Source organism: Diplotaxodon limnothrissa, linkage group LG15 (genome assembly GCF_057381915.1).
Source record: "Diplotaxodon limnothrissa isolate DT_005_m linkage group LG15, D_limnothrissa_male_GT1.1, whole genome shotgun sequence".
Lineage (NCBI taxonomy): Eukaryota > Metazoa > Chordata > Actinopteri > Cichliformes > Cichlidae > Diplotaxodon > Diplotaxodon limnothrissa.
The window spans coordinates 41,286,181-41,297,314 of record NC_140610.1 but is presented as its reverse complement, the minus strand read 5'-3'; the positions used below and the strand labels follow the sequence as shown (position 1 = coordinate 41,297,314).

The 11,134-nt window shown below is 42.2% G+C and overlaps 1 protein-coding gene across 1 annotated transcript; it reads left to right on the top strand.

Moving 5' to 3' along the window:
- Positions 1–1,492: 1,492 nt before the first annotated feature.
- lpar3 (lysophosphatidic acid receptor 3) lies at positions 1,493–8,377 on the top strand. Its single transcript, XM_085372839.1, has 3 exons — positions 1,493–1,542; positions 2,499–3,251; positions 8,052–8,377. The coding sequence occupies exons 2-3, from the start codon at positions 2,513–2,515 to the stop codon at positions 8,375–8,377; spliced, it is 1,065 nt and encodes a 354-aa protein (XP_085228965.1). The 5' UTR covers positions 1,493–1,542; positions 2,499–2,512.
- Positions 8,378–11,134: the final 2,757 nt, after the last annotated feature.

The window sequence follows — 11,134 nt, the reverse complement described above, 5'->3', positions numbered from 1 at the left end:
ACCACAACCCTCGAGATTCTTGCCAATCTCGGTCATGGATGATTGTTCGTTGTTGTAACGGAGAGCTTTTCTTGGGAAAAGGCACGTTTGGCATGTGTCCACTGAAAAAGGACCTTTTTTTTTCTTTGATGGGGGAAAAAATCCTGCAGGTAAAACAAAACTATTCCCTGGATGCTAAAGGTTTCAGGTCATCAATCCATTGTGATTAGCTTGCATGTCATCTAACTGACATCTCAATAACTTCACTGAAAGGTTTTCATCCAGAATTATTTACAAAAATGAATCAGGAACACATTTATTCACATTTCCTCTATTGTGCCCATGGGTTTGGGAGTACCTGGTCCACAAGATGTCTAACTTTGGGAGAGCCTACTAGCATCGGCATTGTAGGGGAGAAAAGGGACAGGAAAAATACATACTACTATATTTTACCAATTATGCCATCCTGCTATGATATAAACAAGACAATATGGTTTAAAAATCTAACGTTTAAGTCGATACAGTTTGGTATTTCTTTTATGCGCCTCTTGGTTGGGGCCCCATCTCTACGAGAACCCCGGTCACAGGCCCTGAATGGCCATTGGATAACCTGAGCCTGCTTCTCGAAACCCCAAAGGAACAAATCCCTTCCAAGGACGATTTACCAGAAAATCAGGTAATGGTGCTAAGCTGCTGGTTAATTGGTTTCAACTTTTTTCAGTGCTGACTCTAATCAGTTTTCTGACTCAAGTAAAGTTGCATTAAAACTAGTTTAAGATGCTGTTGTGTCAAAAAGAAAAGTGCCTATGCAGGAAAAATGCCTCGCCTGTAATTAATATTTTATCAGACATATTTATTATTAATGCTAAGTGGTTGTATTGTTGTTCAAGGTGGAGCTGCTTCTAGCTACCGCACATAGTCTTCTGTAGCTCAGTCTAGGAGCTGGAGTCCTTCCAGCGCTACGTTTCCAGTGTATATGAGACTAGATGAGCAAGGGTTAAAAAAACAGGTTAAACGTCACATATTATGATGCTTATAGGAATGAAACCAGATGAGTTTAAAGGAGAAATGTTTTTGTGAATGACCTGGTAAAAATTCATGGACATGTTAAAAGTGACAGGGACTCCAAATGACTGATTTTAAAAGCCAAAAAGTTAGAATGTTTCATTATTCACACTGAAAACGCGAATAAGACGTCACACTGTTAAGATGTAACTGTATCCGCAGCTGTCACGTAGTCTAGCTGATAAACTTCTGGTTCATTCAGATCACTGACTTGTTATCGGTTTCGTTTGGTCATCGTGCGCTCGCGGGGTCTCGTGCAAAGAATACGGCAGTGAGCGTGGGTGGCTCCACGCTCACGCCCTCTGCGTCACGCTGCTGAGACCTGGGGAGGAAGACGCTCTGCTCTCACTCTGTCCTGGCAGCGGCGCAGTGAAGTCACCTCCCTCCGTCCTCAGCCGAGGACGCACAGCGCTACAGGAGAAACATGTTCATTAAGTCCAACTGAGGATTTCGCAACTTTAAGTCTGCTGACGCTCAAAGGACAAACATTTCCCACAGGTAAACCCACCTGGCTCTTTTCCCCTTCTGCTCGATCTCCTGTAATTGCCTTTTTTGTTAACTTCTTATTAGTTTTGACTAGTTTTTCTGTGGTTTCTCCAAGTGCTTATCATTTGTCTGTCCCGCTGTTAGAATCTCCTCCCCTGGCTTTGCTGCCCACTGGTTTCCAAGTCGGACCGGTTGTAGTAAAGTTTGAGTGAACAAAGGAGTCATGAAGAAAAGTGTACCTTGCACCGTGTTACAGTCAACTCTGGTTTATTACCATGTATGCAGCGTTTACCCTAAGAAATGTTTGCATACATGGAACTTTCAGATGGGGTCCATATGATTTTCACTCTGATTTTTTAATATATGGCCATGCCCTTCAGCTTTAGTAATGAGGGTTTACTGTGAGTTTAGTTTTGTACAATCAGAGCGGCTCCGGTAAACAGGCTGTGCTGTGTGCGTTTTGGAGTCAAATGAATGAATCTCTTCCTTGGCTTAGGGCAGGGGTGTCAAACTCAAATACACAGTGGGCCAAAATTCAAAACTGGAACAAAGTCGCGGGCTAATGTTAATATTTATTGAAATATATTTATTCCTCCAGATTTAAGAATGAATCTTTTCTTATGGACTCAAACACGTTTTGCTGAAAAACTGAATATGGAACAAGCAAAGCTTAATACTAAACAATATATATATTAGCTGTATAATACCAGTAGGCCAGCTCTAATAGTAATTTGGTGTGGCTTCACGGGCCATATGTAATTGTTTGACACCTATGGCTCAGGGGGAGAGAAAAAACTCAGTCAGTCTAGAGATTTCATCACAACAAATTTGTAGAAGATGATATTAATGAGTTGTGCTTTTTTATAGCTGGTGACTAAGACTGCATAGATGCAACATGAGACAAAAGGTTTATTGACATGGATAATGAAAAGTTCTGCTTTTAACGTCTTGGTTTTCTCATTTCACAGACCTGCCTTTTAAAATGGCCGAACAGAACACCTGTCATTACAATGAGACGATGAAGTTCTTTTACAACCAGAGCGGAGGTGATGACAAATGGGACACCACTCAGCTCATCCTGGTCCAGGTTGTGGGCTCCATCTTCTGCTGTTTCATCCTGGTCTCCAATGTCATGGTCATAGCTGCTGTCATTACCAATAAAAGGTTTCATTATCCTTTCTACTATCTCCTTTCCAACCTGGCTGCCTCGGACTTCCTCGCAGGGATAGCGTACGTGTACCTCATGTTCAACACGGGCGAGGTGTCACGGCAACTTACTGTCACTGGTTACTTCATCCGCCAAGGTCTTCTAGACATCAGTCTCTCAGCTTCACTGGCAAACCTGCTAGTCATAGCTCTGGAGCGCTACATATCTGTTATGAGCTGGAAAGTTCATAGCAACCTGACGAAGAGGAGGGTGACGCTGCTTATTGTGCTGGTGTGGGCCATTTCCATCTTCATGGGGGCTGTGCCCAGTCTGGGCTGGAACTGTATCTGCAACCTGAACACGTGCTCCAAGCTCGCTCCCATCTTCAGCAGGAGCTACTTGATCTTCTGGTCTGTCTCCAACCTGGTGGTGTTCCTTATCATGGTGTCCATCTACCTGAGAATCTACGCCTACGTTAAAAAGAAGACGGCGATGCTCATGCCACACACCTCCGGCTCCATCAACCGCAAGAGGACACCCATGAAGCTCATGAAGACGGTCTTGGTTGTGCTTGGTAGGTGCTACTCATAAAGTAGTTCCCTGAGGAGTATCGCTGATCAGCGGATCATAAAAACACTATTGTGCTTTTTAAAGTTGTCACAAACTTTAGAAACAATTTGGAGTCTCTGCTGAAGATACTTGATTATAATCTAGATGTTCCTGACAAGATGGAAAAGCAAGTTATAAAAGGGGCAAAAAAAATATTAGCTGCGTTCGCCCAAACAGCAGCCATTCAGTGCCCTCACGTCTGAGAAGCTGTAGCCTCAGAGTAATAAGAAATACCTCTTGTTTTTTAACCGCTGGCACATAAACTCATGATTTAGTGGTACAACGCTTGTCATAATACCTTCTCCCCTTCTCAGTTGACTCATCTTAGACGAGGGCCTCGGATATCATTACTTGGCTCCCTTTGTTGGCGTTTTGCAAGAGGATACCTTTCAATAGAGGCTCAGTAATAAAATCAGACCAGTGCTTTCTATTGTAAACGGTACAATAGGAGTGTACAAGGATATTCTACTGCAGTGCAACTACAGACCATTGGAAGTTACACTGTTTTAAGTACAGTGCTGTGAAAAAGTCTTGAGCCACCCCCCACGTCTGTACATTTGGCTTAGAAAAGGGGCGGCAATTCATTGAAACGTGTGCAAACGTGCACAGAGATTTAGAATACGAGTCAAAAACAGTTAATTATTTGGTATGACCACCTTTATTCTTCAGCACAGCCTGAACTCTCTTAGACAAGCTCTCTTGTCATTCCTTTAAATGGTCTTCAGGAATAGTTCACCAGACTTTGAAGGTCATTTGAAGCTATTTTGTTTGAGGCTCTGGGGCGGCCATTGTGTGCTGTTCTATGCTTGTATGCTTTTACTGCATTGGCAGCATGTTTTAGATAACAAGTACGTCACTGCCAATTTGATATTTTCCAGATGGTTGAATGGTTGATCAAAAGTGTTTTGACATCTTGACAAGATTCCCAACACCATTGACTGACAGGCAGCCTTAAACCATGGCAGAGCCTCCACCGTGTTTTACAGATGGCTGTAGACACTCGCTGCTGCACCTCTCTCCCGACCTCCTCCTCCACACCACATCCTTTCCCCCCAGCTAACAGCTCTTAGTAAATCACCTTTGTGGTCCAAACATACCATTTTATGTCCGTCAAACTGCGTTATCATTGTTATTTTACACAGATTCAGTTCAGGAATAAACTGTTTTTGTGACAGGCTGTTGGCAACAAAGTGCCTAAAGATACAATTTAAAATAGCTTCTTTATGCATAGCAGAAAACTTAGCAGACACAACAATCGTTTATCCCTTGAGTTAGCTGCCTCAGTGTTAGTTGGCTTAATAAACAAAACATTCCTTTGAAAATGGTCAGGTACGAGGACTGGAATGAACTGATTGAAAAAGCAGCCAATGTCCAAAGACAAACTAAAAGAGAACTCGAAGCATTTGCACAGAACTGTATAACACAGTCTATGTATAGTAAGTCACCAAAGCTAGGAATGCAGGCCGGACTGATGCATCTCTGATAGCGCTGCAGGTCAGACGAGTTCCTCAGCGTTCAGTGTGATTGCTTTTTGTTTTGTGTGCTCTTCAGATAAAAGAGAAGGTTGAAGCGTCACACCACAGAGAAATGGTCCGGCGTTGATCTTTCTCAGCTCACACGGGCAGATATCTCAGTGCTGAATGTAGTGTAGAAGATGTTTGTCTGTTTAGACACTTTATTGCAGACGGCTGTGTAATTATCTCCTCCTGCAAGGACACTGCTTCACAGCCTGTGTGGCGTACCATCCACCACACCGCACTGGTTTTCAGTGAACGTCCCCTCCTCCCTACCCAAAAAAGGGAAAAAAGAAAAAGAACCTATACTCGGGGACTTCGGCGATTGCTTTCAGATGCACTTCTCCATGGCTTGAAGTGTAATCACACAAGTGTAGGTTCGTCCCTTCAGTATGTTAATTTATCTGTTGATTTCCTTCTTCCTCTTAACCTATCTCAGCTTTCATAGGGCGAGATATGGTATAAATCTCCTGTCTATCACAGGGCTAAAGCCCTCCACCGCTGCTCACAGTAGCAATAAGCTTCAACAGTTAACACAGAAACTTACTTACTTAAAACTGTAGCTGGAGAGTATGTAACACAATTGTTTTAATGATTATGCTTTATGGGAAAAAGTCAATGAAGCTCTTATGGAAGAAACAATTGGACTATCAAAACCTGTAGGGCATGGAGTCAGGTCCAAGGTAAAGGGAAAACTGCTTGTGCAGACAAAAACGGCAGCAGGGCAAACCAGTTCAGAAATGCGTACGAAGCACACATGCTTTGTTAAAAGCAGTAAAATAACTGATTGCAGAAAGACTGGAAATGCTATGGCCTTTGTTACACCAAAGAATGAATATGCTAATGCATAAACTGTCCTTTAGAAGTAAAAGGAAACAACAGCTGTCCCTGTTTTCTCTCAGTGTTCGGCCTGTAACAGGTTCGAAGATTGTTTTTAGGGTGTTTTGTTTTTTTGCTCATAATCTTTCCGACTTCATACAATAAATTCACTCAAATTTAAAACAAGTAAGCGTCAGGAATCACTCTTCTTCTTTTTTCATAATTGCGCTTCATGGCACTAGTTTGTCAGCATGCAGTTGTTGTAGTTTAAGCATCCATCTGTTTAAATGTAGCACATCCCAGTGTGTTGGGGCCTGCTTTTGAAGTGAAGCATCGTAATACTCCCGGCAGATTTGTTTTCATTCTTTAAGCATGACCACAAATCGACAAATGAATAGCAAAAGGAGCAGATGTTCAAAACATGGGCTTCTAAAGCCTTTTTATTTGTAAGAGATTTAAGAGGAAAAAAGTTTGAGCTTGTAGAATACCTCAAAATCTGCACGGTGATGGAATCTCAGTTACAGTTTGGTTCACGTTACTTTGGACATCAAAGATGATGAAAACAAATTCAGGCGGAAGAAGGCTGCATATAAATAACTCGTTTTTGAGTTTTAGAATAAAAGCTGAGCTCAACCCTTCTCCCACACCCCTCTGTCTGACAAAAGAAATGGTGAGCTGTAAAAAAAACCCCAAACAAAAAAACATGTTTTTCTCCTGCTGTTGACATAAAGCTCAGAGATGCTCTAGTAGAGCAGACAGGTTGATGCTTGTTGGTTCGTTTTATTTCCAGAAAAGCTTTAGTTGCTTTGCTTTGTGCCCAAACATGTTTGAAGTAGATGGCTGCTTCAGTGCCTCCATGACCCACCTCATTATCTGCTACACACAGTTAAGTACTGAGCACAATAATGGCATTGTGTTTCCAACCTGCGTCTACTTGTTTCTCGACTAGAATAGGTTGAATTTAAGCAACGTGGTTCTTTTACATTCTGTGCTTTAACTTCAGGAGTGAAGTTTGTTAACACATAATTCCATTTGTGTAAAATATAACTTCTGCACAATTCCTGATCTCCACATGTGCACAGCAATCGGACACCGGGTGGAAGTTTGAATGTTTATACAGAGCATCCAAAAATCTACAGGCTGTGGTTATGTTTACCGTCTGCTGAAAACCTCTGGTTAATGTAGGTCCGATCGTGACGTAAGGTCGGGCAGAAGCAAATAAATAAATGAAATATGTACAAGTGGCCCCCTCAGCCCAGCAGCATTTATTATGCCAAGAAGATACTAATGGAAAAATGCAGACTGGCTTCATTTTGGAGTAATAAACCGTAACTATCACCCGACCCCTGCATCATCTCTGGCCACACAACCTCAGCAACCATCTTTTTTCATTTTCCTGCTTCCTCTGCTCACCTCAGTCTGTTTGCTAAGCCTTTACATTGATTGTCACGAACTGGCCCAAGTGAAATGCAGCATCCTGCAAACAAAACAAAAAAACACGAGAGGAATTAATAAGAGTAACCAAACTAAAAGTTTAACATAGTGTGAAAAGAAGATGGAGCACACCGGTGACCTCAGTAACATAAAAATGCCTGCAAGTCTGCAGAAGAGAGAAGTGAATGTTCGCAGCATGTATTGTAAAGAAAAACCACCAGAAAGGAAAGATTAGAGATGACCAAAAACAAACACAGCTCTAAAGAGGCGTGTGGACAGATGAATCGGAGCTCGGCTGTACCGGTTCCTCTGAAAGAAGTGAACTGTTGAGGTCTTGTTCTGAGTCGAAGCATCGGAAAAGGTGTGTCAAACATGGCGGAGGCAGTGAGATGACGTAAGCATGCACACCCTCCAGAGGCAGTGAGTTCATTGATGATGTGCCAGAAGACAGAAGCAGCCAGATAAGCTCTGAAGTGTGCAAAGCTACACTTTCTGCTCTTTCAGCTGAATACACCAAAGCAGTGAAAATGACCCTTTTTTAAAAAGATAACGAAATGAAACGATCTGCAGTGGGAGAGTCAGTCACACCAGGTTAACCTGATTTATCACTTGCTGATGATAAAGTAGTATGATAAGGCAAAACAAAGAAGACTGTTTGCTGTTTGTTTTTGCCTTTTCAAACTGTTCATGACGAAGGTTTTAAAATATGGAAACAAAAGGACGTAATTCCTCAATCTTTAATGCAGTTTTTGTTGTTCGTTTGCTAGGATCAAAGCTGAAAGTCGCCTCTTTAGAACAATTTTCATCAATATTTTAGTTCATACAATAAATGTCCAAAATGTCTTGTCATAACTGTATAATAAGACATTTATTATTTAAGTTTCATCTGCAAAATGTTGAAGATGCGACTTTTCAGACTGCCATTGTGCAAAAATTATACACATTTTTGAAAGGAAACGTACAGTAGATGATGACGCAGTTTGCTTCTTTCTCTTCAGGGGCCTTTGTGATCTGCTGGACTCCTGGCTTGGTGGTTCTGCTGATGGATGGCCTTAACTGTGAGAATTGTCACGTCATGAAGTTAAAGCGCTGGCTCCTGCTCCTGGCTGTACTCAACTCTGTCATGAATCCCTGCATCTACTCTTACAAGGATGAGGAAATGTGGGCAACTTTTAAGAACCTCATGCGCTGCATTGGCAACGGCACTCGTCGGCAGAGGTCAACAAATGCCAACTCCAAGCCACTGAGCTCTGGGCACGACACGGGCAACAGCCAGCCTCCCTCAGAAGAGATGAAGAATGATGAGGGTTTACTCAAGAACTGAAAACTTTTTCTTTTTTTTCTTTTTTTTTTGAGAACATCTGTCCAGATCTGAACGATCTTTATGAAAAGAGACTGGAGCCGACTTGAAAGAGAAGCTGCACATGTCTCCAGTTGGTCTCAGTGGGTTGTGTTTGTCCTCAGATTAAAAGCAGTCTCCTGAAGAGACATTTCACCCCAACTCCTCCACTGCTGGAGTTGGTTCGATGGAGATAGGGATCTTCATGCACTGCTTTTTCCCCTAATGAATGCAAACGAGCTGTTCTGTCAGGGTTTGATCATGTTTGGACACATACCTCCCATTCTTCCATAATGGGAATCATCCTGTGTTTTTTTTATCATATCCTCTGGGTTGCGTAAGCACGGGTGACACTGCACTCGAATGGCTGATTAAAACAAGTCGGCGTGGCGTGCACGGCTGTTCATTTCTCCTTTAAGCCTGCGAGGGAGTAAACCATATGAAGTGTGACATCAATATGATTTTCTGTATATCTGCTTGATTCTTCCACTAAGTTCACTTCCTGGTTAGCTTTTAAGGAATGCTGTAGTGGAAGAACTAGTCAAGAAGAGTGACATTTCGTTCCAAGTCGGGCACTGTAAAGCTGCGGCTTCGCTTGGGCAGGACGCGGTTTTATGTTTATTTTATGCTTTCAATAGATCTAGCAAAGCATTCTTGAAACTATACTGTGCAGAAAATATGTACTTGGTGTGAGAATTTCAGTCACTTCTTGTTGAGTAGTTTGGCCTCTGGTGGACAGTCTGTCTCCTTTTTTCAGTTCACCTGTGCAAAACTATGACCTGCAGCAAATCACGCAGACAGACTTGTTGTGTAACTTTTCTTTATTCAAACATCCGCTTCAGCTTGCTGAGTGGCTGATGCTGCTCTGATGAAACAGCTGGTCACCAGTAAAAGAGCTGTAAAATGATGTTGCAACACACTGGATTCCAGCTGGAGGTTTGGCATACAGTAGGCCCTCAGGACCTGAAGACGATACGACTGAATAGACTGTACCTCCCTTTGCGAACACAAGCGCTGCAGGCTGATTAGGAAAACTTCCTGGTCAAATCTAAACCACTGACTGGGCTCAAATGACTTTTCTTTGGTTGTAAAGTATTTATGCCATGTATGTTGTAAAGGACGTCATTAAAATTGTAAATTGAGAGACAAGTTAGTGGTTTGTTTGTTAGGCTGAGATGACCTGTGTTCCTGTGTAGTTTTGGACTTTTAAAGCCATAAAACTTTAATGTCTTTTTAAATATCTAAGGACATTCTTTTTTTAAAATAAGCAAATATAAGAATGTGTACAATATTTCTTTTATGACATGATATAGAAACCTTAAGTTAATTCCAGAAGAATATGTAAAATATATACATTTTTATATCCTTCAGTATTTCCTGTATTTTCAGCCATAACAGCAGACTCGTGGAAATATTAGTTGATTGGTTGGTCAGTTTTTTGTTGTTTTTTGCTTTATCTTCATCTCCAGAGGACTAATGGTGGAAAATAGCCCCCCCACCACCACCACCCCCACCCCGCCGCATTGTCATCATTACACTGACTTTGGTGGTTTTAAGTCTCTTAACAACCATCAGTTTGTCATAAAGTTTTGCTGCAGACTTTTCAGCTTGACTCTGGACTGTAGTCTTGTTAAATGTTGCACACACCACCCATTTGGCACCCACACCAGTCAAAACAAGCCATGCAATGCCTGAAAATCCAGTTCGACTGAAGCTAAGTGTCTATAGATTTTAACTCTGATGATCAATGCTAAGTGATGACTGATTATAATACTATAAACCTTTGCAGAATTGATTGCACCAAGAAGAAGCACTAAAAGGACCGTCTGTAATGAAGTACTGCAGCTTGAGAGCACTTTGGGATGATTTAGGCTATTTAATGGGCCTCAAGCACTAAACGCTTCCAGTCAATTATATTATTGGGCAACGAGTCTGATAAAAATAAGTAAACCCTGTGTGGATCGCACTGTAAAACTTGGACAATATGCGTCACTGCAACCCCCCCTGGCTTCTGCTCCGCGGCTGCTGAGTGAGCCCTCATCTGGGACTCTCCTCAGCTCTTTCTGGGACAGTGGCGCGGCTGCCCCTCTGTTGGTCTTCCTTGGTCTCTTGTGTTCTGGGGGCCTCTGGATGTCTGGAGCCTGGATCTCCTCCACACCTGCTTCATGCCCTGGAGGACGGGGCTGTGGCCCCCCCACACCCTCTAGCAGATCATTACATGAAGGAACCTTTTAAAAAAACAAAAAACAAGCGCGTCCATGCTCACAGGTGTACACACGGGTGATCACACCCACAAACTACACCCTTTTTGGCTCCTACCTCAAAGCACACTGTGTTCTGTTGATCTTATGTGCTGCACAATAATGTTTAACATTTAGTATTTACTGTCATATTCCCATATATCATTGTGATGTTGTTTATTCTATTACTCTTGTTCTCTTCTGCTTGCTTTCTTTTTTCTTTCTCAGCAGGTGATCCAGGTGATTGATATATGCATTTTTTTTTCTCTGCCCGTTCTGTTGGTTTTTGTCTTTTGCCCTTCTCCCCCGTCCCTCTTCTCAGCTGTTTCTCTTTCCCTCTTTCTTTCTCCCCTTCTTTCCCCCAGTCAAGTCTGTCCCGTATTCAGTAAGTGAAAATAAAATAAACAATAAAAGGTGAATCAAATGGACCATTACGGCAAGGCTGGGATGGTCAGTTTGGTAAAGTAAATCTGTTGGGCATCTTTCTTTGCCTTTAGACAAC

Coding starts and splice junctions, on each gene's coding strand:
- lpar3 (XM_085372839.1), top strand. CDS start 2,513: ATGGCCGAACAGAACACCTGTCATTACAATGAGACGATGAAGTTCTTT. Junction 3,252..8,051: donor GACGGTCTTGGTTGTGCTTG/GTAGGTGCTACT, acceptor CTTTCTCTTCAG/GGGCCTTTGTGATCTGCTGG.